General features: G+C 39.7%; 1 protein-coding gene across 1 annotated transcript in view; it reads left to right on the top strand.

The window, feature by feature from the left end:
* Positions 1–1,596: 1,596 nt before the first annotated feature.
* Positions 1,597–18,680, top strand: part of LOC139120415 (neuronal acetylcholine receptor subunit alpha-10-like) — a 46,555-nt gene continuing 29,471 nt past the window's right edge. Inside the window, exon 1 of the mRNA XM_070684815.1 lies at positions 1,597–2,509. Coding sequence (XP_070540916.1) covers positions 2,446–2,509 — 64 coding nt within the window. The 5' untranslated portion in view covers positions 1,597–2,445. The remainder of the gene's footprint in view (positions 2,510–18,680) is intronic.

The following is an 18,680-nucleotide window of genomic DNA, read 5'->3' as shown; positions in this document are numbered from 1 at the left end:
CTCTCTCTCTCTCTCTCTCTCTCTCTCGTCCTTGCGCTCAGCTCATCTTTTGTCAGGAAGCCAACGACTGATTGCCCAGCAAATGCACTAGTGACCTTTTTGTTTTCGTTTAAAGGCATTCTTAGTTCGTAGATTGAAATTGAACGTAAAACTGAAGGCTCTTACATGGAGCACTTTAACAGACAGATCAGGGTGAGAAAACTACCGACTATCTTGCTCTTACGGGTAGCTAAAGACAATAATTCTATTTGAGGTAGTTGGCAGAACAAGTGGCTTCAATCAGCCAATGATATCGTCACATTACAAGGCTTTACAATTTTTGTCCTCTTCTAGTCTCAATGCTCTGTTTCCCAAATAGATATGTTCATTCTTACAAAGTGTGGGAATGAGCAGTGCTTGAGTATGAAAATGAACTGAGAATTATTTATTTGAAATGAAGGATTGTGATTGTCAAGCTGTGTGGTTTCCATTTTGCCTGGATGTATGGCTCAAATCATATACTGTACTTTATTATGATTGAACGTTGCTATGAAATAATTGCGCTGCCGACGACTTGCCAGACAAGGTAAGAGTGTTTGTTTGGGGGATCATGCTAGTTTCATCGTCTTAAAAGTCTGGTCAACATTCTTAGTGGTTTGAGGCGCACTAACTTTGACGGGGTGCAAGATATTAATAACCAGCCATAATAATTGAACACTCCCCGATGATAGAGTTGATGACAGAGTTGTCAGTAGCAGTGACAGTTCGTAGGCTTAACGCAGACCTCGATGTCAGTGCTCATACAGCTTTCGTCTGTCAGCGAATGTCGCTCTTCACTTGTCCATATGCCTGTCATGTTTCGTGTATTTTTCCTTCACTCCGGCTGTATGTCTCTTCCTGCTTGCCTGTCAGTTTGTCTGTCACTATGCATGGCTCTATTTATCCATCCATGTTTCCGTTTGTCCTCTCTCTCTCTCTCTCTCTCTCTCTCTCTCTCTCTCTCTCTCTCTCTCTCTCTCTCTCTCTCTCTCTCTTTCTCTCTCTCTCTCTCTCTCTCTCTCAATCCCGCTGGCATGTCAGCAATTCCATCATCGAAAAGCGATATCTTGACAAATAATAACTACTAACAATATAACAATCTGGCAGATATGAGTGACCTCAGACTCTTGGACTTTGGTTCAAGAACATCAAATGAATGTCATTATCCGTTACATGCATTACAAGCATCTCTGCAAAAATGTTAATGTATCATACTGAAGGTCATTAACTGATTTTTACTGTCATACAATGAAACATTAAACGTTTTAAACATTTTCCCCAATGCTATGTCACCATTGATGATGATCTCTCTGGAGATACCGTTCAGGCATATGTCAAGTCACAGTAGAAATAAATTGTGTCATGTAAGTTCACTGTCGGAATGTCAAATGACAGCACTGAAAATTACCTCCGAGTGACCTTGAATTCTTTTTTACCCGAGGCGCAAGATAATACATAATTGAGCTGGAGACGTTGCATCGCTGTGACGTTCCTGTCATTCTGTAGCAGCCGTTCACGTGACGTCATCACCTCCTTCAACACTTTTCACGGTATGTGGACAGCTGTTACGCCCGCTCTAGTTGAAGTTGGTGCCTGTGTGCGGACGAGTACAATTCTGATGACGTCGCCGTTCACGATTCTGGGTCGATATTTCTATTACGTTCGGCGTTGACTATCACATTGATGGATGACGTTGACCTAATTGAACTCCTCTTGCCGCGCTCCGTCGAGATTGGCTTTACCCGAAGAGAATCGAACCACAGCGCGCACTTCTCCGAGAGCGTCGGGACTGTACATGTTGCCTCGCAGTGATAGGTCAGACTTTAGCTCTGATAAAAACACATCTCTCAGGTCTTTCGACACGTCCACTTGACTCAGGCAATCTTCTCCAGTGAAAACATTTTTACAATTGCAAGACTGTTCCTAATCTCGGACCTACGTCGTAAAGTGCGTTTGTGGAAGAGCGTATATTTTTATTAGTTCGCTGGTGGCATGATCACTCGCTTCCTGCTGAAAACGGGTACCTTGGTTGCGGAAAACAAAACCAAGCTTGTCAACGATTCAGCAGTGCGTCATCTACGGCAACGAAAGTCTAAGTTCAAGGTGAATCTCGCAACGATCCCCTCATCACCACCACAGATAAAGTCGGAGAGGTTAATTTCTGCTTTACGTATTGCTTGAAGTGATTCTATTTGTAAACCGACGTGTGACGCTGACTAACGGTTGGATCAATCTGGTGATGAAAACGTTGCAAGGAGACGCTCTCTCTTCGTAGGCGAGTATCCAAAGCTTGGCGTTCAGACTCGAACCCACACGGGTGGTGTTGAACACCGACGGTGCTGTGGTGTGGGAAAGGGGGCAAAGACCTTACACGTTGATCGACTGCGATGACTATACGAACTCGGTGACCGACAGAGTGGCACAATCATGGCTAGTTTGTGGTTGGAAATCATACTAAACGCCGCCCTGGTGATTGTATATTCCACTCAAGGTGAGGTCTCTATCACTTCAATTTATTTCACTTCGCTTATCATAGATTTGTCTTAAATCCAACAGCCAGCCGTCACCCGCTAGAACGTGTGCGGTGGCTTTAAAGCCTTCTGTGCGACAATCGTGCTAATGGGTTTGATTCTTGCCGCTTGAAGTGTGGTGTGTTAAAGTCGTCCAGTCGCGAAGACTGACATGCCCATCCAGAGGGTCAAGATGCACGGCTTCTACAATGACACGATGAAAACAAGAGTGCAAAATTATGGGAATACTTTCTACGTGACTTGGAAGGGATATGCCTTTCTTGCAATCTGACTCTCACCAGAAAAAACATGATCACTCGTGATAACCTAGTCCTTGCTAAACAGCTGTTTCTCTAATCATATTAACGAAGCTGCCAGTGAAGCACACATAACAAAAGAAATTAGATTTTTTAAGATGAAACAGTCTGTGCATATATATATATATATATATATATATATATATATATATATATATATAAAATATATATATAAATCTGAAGATTGAAGGATGCATGAAACTTAAGTAACATATTATTATTACTTTGTACTTGAAGTAATTGGTGTTATTATTTATAACGTTCTGCTTTTGGCATCGAACACTGTAATTTCCCACGAGATATATTATATATATATATATATATATATATATATATATATATATATATATATATATATATATATATATATATCAAATATATATCATGAAATTAGAAAATTATACGCTTTCTTTCTGGTATGCCTTTGACTGACAAAGAATCGTAAAAATGTTGAGATTCCGAATCTAAATATCTGGCCCGCAGGGCCTATTCTGTCTTGTCATATCGTAAACAAGTGACATGGTCAGTTTCAAAAGATAGTTGGTGGCTACAACAATCGATTTGACAAAAAGTAGAAATGGAGAAAAGGCATTGCCATTGTAATGAAATTTTTATCTGTCGGAGTATTAAAAGACCACATTATATTCCTGAAGTCTGTGTACAAGACAGGATTGAAATGAGACTGACTTGGAAACAGAAATCGAAAGTCGGTGGAAGTTCACCTGTCATTGTATGTTATCTTTGTAAAGTCTTCAACTAAAAGTGATAAGGGAGCCAGACAAGTTGCAGGGTTTGTTTTGTTTCTCATAAACCCTTTGTGTAAAATTCATAATGAAATAAAGTTTACAGATAAATCATATGAGTAAAACTGCTCGTTATACCACTGTGAGAATTACGGTAATATTGTTCTATAGAAGGACGTAAATAGTAATTTGGAGTGTTCCCATATTGTACAAGTTCATCGGTCTCCTTTACATCATGATACTGTAATCGACAAAATCATTGCTCCTGCGGCCCCTGTGAAATTATATTGTCCATATTTATGTTCTGAATCCGAGAGTAGCATTTCCACTGCTTGAAGATGGAGGAAATTTATATTCAGAGTTGATTAATAAGGTCTGGTTAATCATGAATGACAAAACACGTCCATGGATGCCGCTTAGTGCACTAACTCGGACCAAAGTTCAAACAAAAATCTACTTGGAAATCTACCACTTTTACATGATCGCCAAAATATTTTGTAGGATCATATAAATAGTTCAGTCGCAGAATGCCGCCCTGCTTCCTCATCGGGTTACAAGATCATAGTCAAATTCGACGATGCAAGTTATCAAAAACTGGCAGAAATGTGTGACATACCGTGGTTCTCACGTTGAATACTGATGAAGCCTTTATAAGCCTACTCGCAAAATGTTATCGAAACGCTTTCATCAGGGAACCAGTTTTTCATCAAAAGTTTTATTCGCGCTCATCTCCATGCAGTTGCGAGGCACATATTACTCAAATAGAAATATGTCATAGGAAATTGTAAAAACTGAATTGCGCTGCTTATATCTCTACTTCAAAACTACTGGTATGTGTGTGTAAATTTTTCGCATATTAATGTTGGTAATGTCAATATAATAAAAACCAGAATCTTTTAAATCAGACTGGCACTTAACTATACCACTGCACTTCAGAGCTGAACATACAGCCGCGACGAAAGCTCTATTTTCTAATGATTTATTGTCTTAATGTCCATAACCATTAGGCCTGTTTAGTTATTCGAGATAGTATCTCTGTGATTCGCTTTGGAGGTACATGCCAATAACAAAAACAAACATATTTGACCCTTTTGAAATTAACAGTTGAGATTAAGATAAGTGAACAGAAACTGTAAGGAAACTAACACATGTCAGGACCCCTTGACCCATTTTTTAAAGATTTATCAATCAGGCAAAATGTATCGTTGAAGTGCATGCATAGTAGACGGGCACCATGTCGTTTCTGTAATTACCTTGAATGCGTTTGTCGATTTCGTGATCGAAATGATAATTTATGTCAAACTCAATTTGTAAACTCTAATACCACGGCTATGACCAGATCACCTTGGTGAAGCGGACTTTGAGACACTACGTCTGCTGAACTGTCTGACGAGTCCGTTTGAAGTGTCCGCCGGGAAAATGTGCCACGAACTGTAATTAAGTCTTGAGTCACATTGGCGCTGGGCGAGAGGGCGGCTTGTGTTGTGTTGTGCTCAAAAATACCAGGTGGTTGATTTCGAGTCACCCACGCTCTCTTTTACAAAAACGGCGTAACACGACGGGGGAAAACATATATACCAATGCACTTCAAGGCTCGGGTTCTTATGATTGTATAATACACACGTGTGCCCAGGTAACTACCACACGCCTCAGCACGGGCCTCCTCATGAGTGTCTCTGTTCAGGTCCGTTACAATATCAACAGCATTTATTTGAAAATGGACAGTACGTTATAATACTGTGATTCGTTGTAATTTTGAACAATCTCTGAATGATATAGACATTTACAACGCAAACACACTTTGATGTTCACATTATGAGAGGAACAATTTTCAATCATAGAAATTGATATATCAATCTCTCAAAGATTCCCTTTTAACTTAATGCTCAAGTCGAAAGTGCTTTTGTGATAATAAGTATCGTATATGTAGACTGAGGACGTGACTTTTTGACAGATTGCCTCTTTAAGAAACACGAGATAAACCTCAATGACCCTTTCATAACGTTACACGGGCCGTATAAAGTAAATTCTTTATCTGAGATCCACTTAATACTCTTTCTCAGCTCGCAAAAGCTAAAAATACCGAGAGTAGACGAGACGAGCAGACTAGCAAGGATTTCACTGCTCTAATCTGCTGTCATGGAGCTGGGTGAGATGATGCATGGCTGGTAAAATCGCCAACGTGCTCAGTTATCAGCGTGCCTCCTTTCATTTTCCCCTCTTCACGTACCAACACAACCACTCTATCAACGGTAACCATCATCATCATCATCATCATCATCATCATCATCATCATCATCATCATCATCATCATCATCATCATCAACAACAACAACAACAACAACAACAGCAGCAGCAACATCATCATCATCATCATCATCATCACCATTAAAGTAACAACAACAAAAACAACAGGCGAAATTATTCTTGACACGTGCCGCCTTACATTCGACATAGATTGATTGTAATTTTCCAAGCCGCCCGTGTAATTTATAACGGTTTATGCAGTAAGTCATAATGGGGATTAAAAAGTAAGGAAAAAATCGTAATCCCACGCATGACAGCTTAAATCTCATTAATTAACTGTGGGAAAATTGATAACAGGAAAATGCTCATTTAAGCGTAGATGCGACGTAAAACCGCAATGCCAAAACTGACGTGTCAATTTCCACCATCAAAATCTCGGTGTACGATGATTTGGAATCATACAACGGCACTAACCGTTCCGGGTGTGGTTGCACATGCAGCCGGGAGGTAGGAAGAGACGTTTTTACTGGTTTCCTTTCATTGTAAAAGAAATCCAGTTCAACGAGGAAACTATGCCATGCTGTTTGTATGTAACTCATGCGTGTAATTATTCGTAGTTAACGTTCCATGTCAAACCAATCCCCGTGCATCAGTGAGCTTACGTACAGCCCTACAATCTAAAAAAAAAAGATGTTGTTTAATGATCATTAGCGTAGAACACCTGCATACGCCTTTAAAGCAATCTATTTTGTAGGATGAAGCACAGATAGAGAAAATATCCAAATTGCAGATTAAAAATTATGAATTTGTATCTTTCAATATATGTTTGTATGTACTTACCTGCATAAAATAATTATATTTATTTATTTATTTATTTATTTATTTATTTATTTAATTATTTGATTGTTTGCTTGTCTGTTTATTTATTTGTTTGTTTATTGATAATTCATACATTCGCTATTTCATTCGAAATCGCCAATTCTGCATTTTACGCTTTGTTTTTCATTTGGATTTGTGTTTGTATGTCGATAGTGTATTGACATCGACCAAAGCAATGTGCTCAGTATCTGTATGTTCCTACTGTCGAGGAATCCTCTCAACAAACACATCACCTTGCTAATACACGAGACAGATTCATTGAAATACATCGTGAATTTCAATATCTCACTCTCTAGTTTGTTCATCCACAAATCCTTCCGAGATAGTAATCACTCTCAGTTTCCTACTTTTAGTGTGCGGCAGTTATATGTCATGAATCCGATGGTCTGATGGTCTTGTAGGTGGGTAAGGGAGGAAGGGGGGAGAGAGAGAGAGAGAGAGAGAGAGAGAGAGAGAGAGAGAGAGAGGAGAAGAGAGAGAGAGAGAGAGAGAGAGAGAGAGAGAGAGAGAAGAGAGAGAGAGAGAGAGAGAGAGAGAGAGAGAGAGAGAGAGAGACAGACAGACAGACGACAGACAGACAGACAGACAGACAGACAGACAGACAGACAGACAGACAGACAGAGATAGACAGACAGACAGGTGACAGAGATAGAGAGAGACAAGACAGGCGGACAGAGATAGAGAGACACAGACAGAAAAGACAGACAGACAGACAGACAGACAGACAGACAGACAGACAGACAGACAGACAAAGATAGAGAGACATAGACAGAACAGAGACACAGGCCGATGCAGTTCTCCGGAAATTGGCAGTATGCCCACATCGTTAATGTACGTTAGTGTTTCAAGTGAGCGATTGAACCTTAAATATCACTGACCGTAAAACGGAATTGCAAATAACAGGTTTGTCATATTTTACGCTGATATAATAAGCTTAAGCGATTACCATACCAGCGTAAACTGCCCTGAAATGACAGTGTTAAGTAATATTCCCTCCATTGTGACGTTCACATCGACTGAACCATCAAATGTAGCTTAGATTTGCCGGTCCATTCTTTACCCTTCAGTTGACATCCTGTTTTCCATCTCGTGCATACCCACAATTCCTTGCGGTTTTAATCTTCCCGGTTGCAAAGTGTCTTTTTTTCTAACTAACAAAGCTACCTCTTGCTATGTTATTTCCGAAGTACAGGAAATTAATGTTCGTGCCTAAGGCGAACCTTGTGAAGTGTGATTTGTTCAGGCATTCTTTCCAGATTCTGAGCATATAAACGTGGACAAGACCGGCTAATGTAGAGGTGGTATAAATGATAGCCGTTGACCATAAGGTGTACCCTGTACATTAAAATCACACCGCTTGTTATAACGTTGTCTTTTAGAATTACGGTCAATTTCTCTGGACACAAATATCCGTGTTTGACGCACGTAAATTTAGTCTCTCGCTTCTCACAGGCGAAATTTTAACACTTAGTATTACAGAAATCTGTGACAGCTGTGAGAAAATGAGGCCATTTTTTCTGTCTAATATCGGTTTCTTGACAATCCCGAGATGTTACATTCACATGACAACTTCCTTTCCTTTAAGCTTTCCGGTGATTGCGATAGGTGTAGTCACATTTGTACCCACTCCACTTAGCTAACATGTATGTCAAATGGTCAAGAACCTTTTCCAAAGTTTCGGCGTATGCTAACTTACGTTTTGGGGTAACTTTAATAGAAACATGTATGCCGAAACTTCGGAAACTTCCAGACTTCATTTGAAAGGGCAAGAAAACCCAAAGTTACTGTAAGAGCAGACTTTCGTGCTTACCAGTTGGAAACTGCTCAATATAATGAAATGCTCATTTTGTTGTGTCAACATGACATTAACCACTGGAAAATTGCATTATTTCTGAAATGTTCCTGACAATGCTCCAAATTACGCAAGTGTCAACATTATTGATCCATTTCGGAGTCGACGAAAAAGAATCAGTTAAGAATTCGTAACATACGCTATGTTAACCAACATATACAAGTCAGGATGTAATTAACACATTTTCTTAAGACAACACACATCAGAACAGAAACCAAAATATACAAGACACTACGCAATTAATGAATGTTTCTTAAGATAACAAAAAATCCAAACAGAACTCAATCACCAAGACTCGTTCTGGAGGTCGTTAAGTTATGTGTTGCCAGAGCAAGTGTTTGGCAAAGTTTGAAAAGTAAAGCGACTAATAACGAAAGTTCTTTACATACGCAAACTGTTAATAAAACGTCGAATTGGCGTCCATTTCATACAGACACCACCATTCAAGTCGACTTTCACCACCTAAATCACCCGCCCAATAAGGATATATAAACATGGTTCAGAAGCAATACCGGCGAGGACACCGTACAGTCAGAAATTTATGACATTCCGATAGGTGTGTCTCAGATTCCACCTCGTTCGAATATATTTGCAGATAAGATATCTGCCTTTCGAGGATAGCAGTACAACTACTTGAGTATACTCACTGTCGTATGGTTACAGTGTTACCAAAGCCGAATATTTGGAATGAACTACTGATGAAATTGACATTGTGGACTGAAACTTGGTTTAATTATGTTCATGATAAAATGACATGTCTGTCCGTTTTGAGATATATGTTGATTAAATTTTCCAAATTGGCATATTTTGTAGTCTGCTATTCACATGTAAGCTCTTTAATAGTGCCAATGCGTATCTTCGAACGGTTACGATTAATTTTTTTTGTCCAATCTTACTAAACTTTAGTGAAAATTGAAATAGTGTCTTTTTTCAAAACCTTTACTTAGGCCAGCAGCGTAACAGTGCAAACTTTTGTCCAAAATCATTCATTTTTATCCGATTCGTCTGAGCACTAAATTTTACCATTTTATTTTAATCTTAGCCACTTATTAAAAACTATGACAGACAAACATAGACAGAAAGCGACTAATTCTGTCGTGAACACCTTAGCTAAAAATAAAGCATAGTTCAATATGTTACTCAAGATGGATGTGTGGACATTAAAGGTATACAGTCACCTGTAATCTACCCATATATGGTCAAAGGGGTGTTCCTTGCCATTCAAAATGCCTGTGTGAGGGCGCTGTTTTTAAAAAGTGGCTACCCGCTTAAAATCTGTGATTGGTTAGATTTTCTCTTTCCGTGGTAACTGTGGCAAAATTGGAATAGGTGACAGTATACCTTTAAAGTTGATAGGACATAGCAATTACATTTTATTTTCAACAAAGGGAGCTGGTCGATGTTTAGCACCGGAGGTAATAAGATAACAAACACTTGTACACACAGACACAGACACACACCCATACATATATATATATATATATATATATATATATATATATATATATATATATATATATATATATATATATATATATATATATATATATATATATTCAACTTACACATATATTAGTACGGATAAAGGGTGGAAATAACAGCATACCAAGTTTTGAATGTAAAAAGCGCAAATAGATTTATTTTGGTTATCTTTGCAATAAAACTTCTCTAACAACAACTGAGATAACAATTTAATATCTATATGTGTACAAGTAACTTATCTAGATTCGATGCGTAGACATGGTCTCCACGTCTTTAATATACACCCAACACTCTGAAACAACACGGAGGTCAAGACGAATTCACAAGTGTCGTTCTGTTCCACGTTACAAGCTATTTACGTTCCGTTGATAGCCGTCACTGTTCATGTTACAAGCTTTGTCAGAGAGAGAGAGAGAGAGAGAGAGAGAGAGAGAGAGAGAGAGAGAGAGAGAGAGAGAGAGAGAGAGAGAGAGAGAGAGAGAGATTTATGTAGGAATCTATGATTGAACTCGAACGGATGTAAAATCTTCCTCAAATAAAGACCACATTGAACGAAACATAAAATGATATAATTTATTGTACGTATAATTATGTTGCGACAGTTAATTTTTTAAAAAAAGGTTTATCACGCACACAACCACTGGTCTTATAGTCCACGAAACCAAGCTAGGTTATTCATTTCAAATATCGATGTTTAATTATTAAAACGCCTCGGGAGATTTACGTGTTGCAGCTTCCATTCCTTTGGATTGGACAACCAAATGTATGCCATTTGCTTGACTCATTCCGTAGGAAAGGGCAGGAGTTCAAAATCGTGCGATGAGCATTGATTTTTAATCTTGTTAAAAGGTGGCTTTGGATCAATGGCGCTCTTAGAGTGGAAGTCAGCTACACAAACCTTGAAGTCAAAGTATCAATATTGGTTTCCGACTAAGAGATGGTGTGAATTCTCTCGGTCTTCTCAAAGGTGATGACTCAATATGCCGTTTTATTGGCACTTCTACTAAACTTTCTCAAACGATTCTGTACAAATTGACGTGTTATTTGTCATTCAAACAATTAAGAGAATCCAATACAGTACCCTTTAAAAGACGAAGCGTTGTCACGTTTTTGCGACACAGAAAGCACAGGTGCGAATTTCTTGTCTGCAGAAAAATTTTAACTCATCTTTCCCGCCCAAACAAATGCTGACGTTGTGAAGCGAACTGAGCAACCGTAGTCAGAATGGCAAACAGAATACAAGGCGTTCAGTGCTGTCGGTCAGAAGATCTGAGGGAGAATGGGTAGTTCATACAAAATAAACAGGTCAACTTGAAATATGTTTAGTTATGCACCAGACTGTCATGATGATGGCAGGCGATATTTTGCTCGGCCTGAGGACCTACAGTCTGGTGTCGTCCTTGAATTTATTTTAGGATGATAAATTTGAAAGAGTAGTCGTCGGTTTTATAGCTTTTGCAGGACATGTTGACAGTCGTCGGTTGCGTTGACAGTGTCGGGATTAGTGGTGTGGCGGTACAGAGAGAAGGCAAAAGCTTTTATTAGGCCTCGAATCCACTTAGGAATAAAATGTTCCATAGCAAAAGAAAGAAACATTAATACTCAGAAGAGGCTGGTACAAGAAGTGTAAAGTTACTAATGGACCAGTTTAACTTCGGTCTGTCATCCCCGCGTTAAAAAGCGCATCTAAAGACAAACCGTAAGCAGACAGGATGTCACCGACGAATGCATGGTATCTTTCGTTTTTTTTATAAATCACAAAAAATTGTTGAGTCGACAAGTGCGTGTCGCTTTGCAAATGTACAGTGCTCCACTGGCATTATGGTAGAATAATGAAGCTGTCTTCGGCGTCAAAACTAACGACAACAACGATGATGATGGTGGCGGTGGTGGTGGTGGTGATGATGATGGTGATGATGATGATGATGGGGATGATGATAATATTGATGATGATGATGATGATGATGATGATGATGATGATGATGATGATGATGATATTTGTGATGGTTGTGGTTGTGGTTGTTGTTGTGGTGGTGGTGGTGGTGGTTGTGGTGATGATGATGATGATGATGATGATGATGATGATGATGATGATGATGATGATGATGATGATGATGATGATGATGATAGTGGTGTTGGTGGTGTTGGTGTTGGTGGTGGTGATGATGATGACAATGATGATGATGATGATGATGATGATGATGATGATGATGATGATGATGATGATGATTGATTTTGATGGTGGTGGTGGTGGTGGTGGCGATGGTGGTGGTGGTGGTGGTGGTGAGGTTGGTGGCTGTGGCGATGGTGTAAGAGATAGCCACGACATTGCACTTTCTAAGCTAAGCATCTATGATTTCGTCAAGTTGGAAGAGCTACATCTTAATTGTTTCACGATCTCTGCTTCCTGTAACTTTGACGACGGAAATGTCAAAGGTTTGTTCATATTGACGACTAATTGCAGAGCAGTTGCTCATCAGTGTTGCAGGTGTCCATGGCAACGTGACATGCGCGAATCGCGACCCATACATCTGCGCGAGTCCGTTATACCCATTCTTTGTGTATGACGGCGTTGATCTCTCGATAGATTTATCTTCAGTGACGTAACCATATTCGATTTTTCCCGTTCAATGGGAAAAGCGTGATCACAACAAAGAAAGGATAAAAGTTAATTGCACGGTGGTGTTTACTCAGTTATTCGCTTTGCAGATACCTGTTTATCATGTCCCTTCTTGCATTAAATGCCGCCTTTGTTTTCAGCGAGTCGGCTTCATTGACTTTCAGCTTACCCTTTATTAATATTTTCACTGATTGATCATGAGAATGTCAATATCCTCGCACAAATAACTCTCACCCGTTAATTGGTTATTAATTGAGTGACGTCACCAGAGTCCATCGACCTTCGAGAAGAAGGTTGAAAAGTCAATATCGATTTTTGTCACTTTGAGAACTACTTTCTTCTTAACTTTTTCTTGTTCTCAAAATGATTAGGAGCGCAAACTGTAAAAGTGGCATCTTCGCGTTCCGTTATACGCAGCTGCTTCATCTGGTACGATGAAGCCGGAAATTCCATCGCTTTGATCCGTGCTGCCGGGTCACTAAATCCAGCTATCTCGTCAGGCGGCTCTCACTTGCCCGTGCTATTTGCAATTACCGAAAAACTATTTCAGTAATCGAGATGGGGATCGTTGAGGCGGGTTTTATGCGTTTGAGCCATGGCGCAGCTATGGTTACCCTCTTTAAAGTTGAATTAATACAGTAATATCTTCCTAGCGATGATGGTTAGACAGATTCCTTCTCGGTTAAACACGCTTACTGTCTTGTCAGCATGGAGGTAACGGCAAAAATTCGTAGTTACGATTAAAAAGCTGCAGAGATGTGTAGTTGCATTAACGCTTCACCCTATTTTATTTTTTCTCTTTCTTCCTGTTCTCAAATAAAGGCTTTAAAGATTTATCCTAAAACATGGCTCGGTCCCCTTTCGCATCCATTACTGGTTAATGCAGCCATCACTCATAGCAGACCCAAGCTCTATTTCGCCGTTTCACGATGCCCTAACACGCTGAGCATAGAGCACACGCGTATTTTATTCCATCGCAATATTGACAAATTTTAACTGGCCATATCGTGCGGTTTACAGCGATAACGATTAAATATTGTCGACCGCGTGCGATAACTGATAAATATCACCGACTGCGTCAAAAGTCGGCCATCTGTGTAGCAACCAATATGTATGCGTGGTACGTGCGTGGAATGAATACATGCGAAGTGGAAGCCGTCCCACCAATTGAGACGTATTATACCAACGTGCTGGTAATATCTAATACCGAAGATAAAACTTGACGAGTGGACAGATCATACCATTTGTATTACAGCCAGTTTATTTAAATAAAAAAAAATCATCAGACCAAGCCGCAAATGAAGTTGGAAAACAATCTTTCCGAGGAAAGTACGCGGGCTTCTACCCTTGGGGAAAAAGAACGTGAAGAAGCCATGTCAAAGAAGTAATTAGGGCAAGTGATGTGAAGATAAAATCTTATCCGATCACTCTTAATGGTGTTATTAATCATTGATTTCGCTAATTGGAAACGGCTAATTTGAATTAACATCTTTACAAACAGAATGGAATGCTCGACGTGACGTCGGTAATTGACGTGTCGCCTTGGTTCAGTTGCACATTTTAAAACCTGTATGCAATTCTTTCACCGATCATGACGCGATGGTTGAACAGAAAAAACTGTTTTCAACCTCCAACTACTCATCTGATTGTTATTCAAGTCGCGTACAGTTGAAAGACCAACGAGCTTAAGGGAAATTCGAGTTATTAAGTCACATTTTTCGCTTACGGAAGAAATAAGCCCTGCATATTGATGGAGATAAACCGCACTCCTTTACGGATCTCCTGTTTGTCTTGAATAACACGGTTCTTGCCAAAAGGGGAACGACTTTCTGCACGATCTAAGCGATGAGAAGTTTTACCGATTTTTGACTTCTGTATGAATCTCGTATATTTGTCGATAGGCTATACTCGATGGCGTCCCCCACTCTCTCATCGAGAACAACCTGTCCTTCAAGTTTTACCGAAAGGGGACAAATGTCACACCACTGCATGCAATACTGTACATAATATCTTACAATTGCAGTAGACATCTTTGATTACGTCTTCGGCAGAGAAAACAACCGTGAAAATTAATCCTAAAACAGTATCTCTGAATATATGATTCTGTTCGGAAACGTCCTACAATTGGCTACAAGTAAGGTTATCTACAGCAGTGAGCTGACTAAGATGAGCGAAGCGGGAACTTGCGTTTTCATATCAAAGCATGATTGTTTTAGTGGCTTTCCCTGGGGTCCCTTATTATCCTCGCGACAGGTAGCTACATGTACACTTCTGTACAAATTAATGTCGTAGAAAGGTGGATTTTCAAATTCATGGCAGCAGAGTTGTTCATCTCTCTCTCTCTCTCTCTCTCTCTCTCTCTCTCTCTCTCTCTCTCTCTCTCTCTCTCTCTCTCTCTCTCTCTCTCTCTCTCTCTCTCTCTCTCTCTCTCTCATATATGCAGTTCTGCATGCGCAAACAACATTAACGTTGATACATTTGCATCGTTAGACAGTATGTTCAAGATAATTAACCTACCATGGGTCTCATTACAATCGCAGAATTGTCAAATGGCGGTTTTTTTTCTGTTGCCAAGTTTATGCTGTGATTGAAATTTGAAGCGACACAAAATGAGGTGAAATGTCAAGTGCAACTGCTAGACGTAAACTCCAAGGGTTGCTCTGTTTTGTTTCTTTGTTTTTATTGTGATTGCAAGTTGTTATTGTTGTTGTTGCTTTGTTGTCATAAAATGTTGAAATTGCGGTCATATGTGATTGCAACTACAGTTATGTAGTAGAGTTGCTTAAAAGTTGAAAGTTAGTCCAACCATCTCTTCTGTTTTTGAAAAGGAGTTTTCTGGCCAATACACCAATATCAAATTAAAGCACAAGAAACATAATCTTTCTATTGGGAATTATTCTGAATTTTGATATCCAATTGATACTGCTACCGCCCTGTGTGTCGATCGATACACTACTGCCGCGCGTGCCGATAATCTTCACCAAGTGTTTATCCTGTGTACACCACGCGTGACAACCCGCGTGACATCGGTCTTTAAGAATTGAAATGCGCTCGCATTCAACATTTCTCCGGAACCTCTCAGCAACACTTATTGTGCATATGGCGACAGTTGTTATTAAGTCCAAAAGGTGCACGGACGACAGATATACAATGCATCGTGGCGTATTAATTACAGCCGACAGACTGCGATGGCCACCCAAACAAAAGTCGGTCCAGCTGTTTGCGTCGGCTGCGAGTCGGTTTCTGTGACTTCCTTTTCACAAAGACAACGTAATCGCTCCCCATCAACAATGATGAATGCCCGGATGCGATATGATATTATTGACATTTATCTTTCATATGACAGTTATTGTGTTCTCAATTGTTCTACTCGCCATTCATTCAAATTTAAGCGTAGCCACAAGCGACAACACGGAACAGTTACTGGCGTTTTTTGATTCGAGACACTGTATAATTTTGCCCGCTACAAGGCTAATAGACACCTTTTCGTCCTGCATCTGTGCGATAGCGGACCCCTTGGCATCTTCTTGTTGGTAAATTGTACGGGAATGTTCATTTGCTAAATTGCGTAGGGGAAGGGATAAAAACAATATCAAGCGGAAGCAGTAAAAAAAGAGTATTATTGTACATCCCTGCTGGGAATTTGGCAGTTACATATTTTTAAAATGTGTAATATTGATTGAATGGTTGTTTGAGCACAGGCTTCGAGAGGTTGTATACTGAGGTTGCATCATGTGACGTGCAGCTTGTAATGCGTCTTGTTGCTGCTGTGCAAAACAAATGTACTACAACTCCTTACAGCGTAAACCATTGGTTGTAGCTTTGTCGTAAAGCAGGGAATGTTGTAGCCCGTGATCAAGCGGCGTACCCAATCAAGGTTTACTCTTGATTGATCGTGTTCATCTCGAGCAATTGCGCCAGTGCTACTAAACTGGAAAAGGGACGCAGGGCAACGCTGACTTCGGCAAATAGCCCCAAACATGTGACACTCCATTGACATTTTGAAATGAAGTTGACACTTCTACTTACAACGGGGCCCCGTCAGACAAGGCAAATATTGGTCGATGTAGAAGCAAGTTTGGAACAGCCCCAATAAAATTCTGAGGAATATCAAGGTATTGGAAAGATAATGATAAAAGTGAATGAAATTGGTCAAGGAATAAACAGAACGGTTGGCTTTATATTACTGACACGACTCTCTCGTCTGCCAGATGATCATTTCGCGCCAGCAAACTCGAAAGACACCGTTCATTGCAAACAACACACGTATAGTAAAGTACCAACTTGATAGAACAACCCCGGTTAATCTAATTCGTTTTGCTCCAACAACTTGCTGAGTAATTGTCTCCCAATATCGTGATATATACTGCATGTAGTCTCTCGAACCTTTCCGGAGCATGGCCTTGTCGTTTAATTTATGTTGGCATTTAGTTTACCGATATCTGCATGCAAAACGTGTCGTTGAACGTTATCGGATCGAACACGTAATTTCTTTATTCACATACCGTATAATTTATGTCATCTCCGCTCTGAACGAAGATAAAATTTAGTACCATTCTTTTGCTATGACATAACAACCTTTGAAAAAATCCTGAACTCCTTATTATTTACGAGAAATTTATTGCCAAGTATGTTAGGTGATTATTTCTTCAAGAGTAAGTGTTACAGGAGTAACATTTGAAAAAAGCGTAAAAGTAAACTATATCTGACAAATGTCATTACACAGTGAGACTAGGATATTGGCTGCGGCACTGAAGCGACTGAACCTTTGTGTAGACTCGCTGAAATGTTTGATAATTGATTACTCGACAGATCGCTATGGCAAACGCGCTGCAAACTCGTAAATTTTGAGAACAATTAATTAAAAGTAAACGACACGTTTTTGTGCTGGGTTAATCCGCCTGTGCCAAGAATAGCCAAATATTGCCGAACCCGCTTTGAGTCGAAAATTTGGGACTTTCTCCCGCTGCCAGCTCAGCTAGTATCAAGACGAAGCAGCTTTACGTTGAGGACCATGAATACTGGTGTAGAGAGCGATATATGTTACGCACGTACTTGTAAAGTGCACTGAAATCCTTGCTAGTTAATCGTTTTCCGCACTGTCTAAATGCACTTCAGCCTCTTTTCATAACTCAGACTCCGATCGTCTGGCGGTGACATAACTGGAACAGTGGCCTCCATTCTAATGTCAAAAATACTGTACATTCGCCCTTTAATATTTTAGAATGCCCTGGTCATCATTTTTTATTGATGGCAACTTGGCCTAAAGCTTTTTTCCATGTTCACTTTGCTAGGTGCTGACTCTGTAGACCTTGGTTTGACTCCTGGTGTTGATTATCCTGAGGAGCAGGGTAGTACATGATTTATCAACATCATAAGATGGTGATATTAGTTAAGATCAACTTGAAACTGCCATTTTGAGGTTTCTTCAGTGTTACAGAATGTGTAAACGTAAAGGCCCTTGATTACGAAATAAGTCTGACATACTTTCATATCTACCTTTTCTTGCGGACAGCCATGACGTTTGACATGACCAGTGTATTCACAACGACCGTGACGCCATTGAGAGTGACCAACTTCATCATCACACAATATCAACTTCTCTCGAACATTGTACTCAAGAAAATAAACACCGTACGTGATAAAACGTTCTCCAAACAGAAAGTTGCAAAATAATCAGAGAAACAAACAGTGAGTCTGTTAGACGATGTTATAGTACAGAAGTGACAGGTGGTGAATGCGACTTTGAACGCAATAGTGAACATTGCAACTCTGTCCAATGAAGTCTCATATTACACCGTCAACCTTTCCTTGCCATCAAATTGAAATCGCTGCTGTAGCCTTTCTGTCATTAATTCAATTACCCTCCTTTTCGATCTTAAAATTTGTAGATCGCATTATTGTGTCTAGCCAGGGTACGTACCAATAATCAGATATTTTCGCTGTATTAGCTCCATCCATATTGAGATCTTTACAAACCTTCAATCACAGTCAATGTTGTATGTTCGCAAA

This window comes from Ptychodera flava, chromosome 20 (genome assembly GCF_041260155.1).
Source record: "Ptychodera flava strain L36383 chromosome 20, AS_Pfla_20210202, whole genome shotgun sequence".
NCBI lineage: Eukaryota > Metazoa > Hemichordata > Enteropneusta > Ptychoderidae > Ptychodera > Ptychodera flava.
This window is presented reverse-complemented; position numbering and strand designations above follow the sequence as displayed.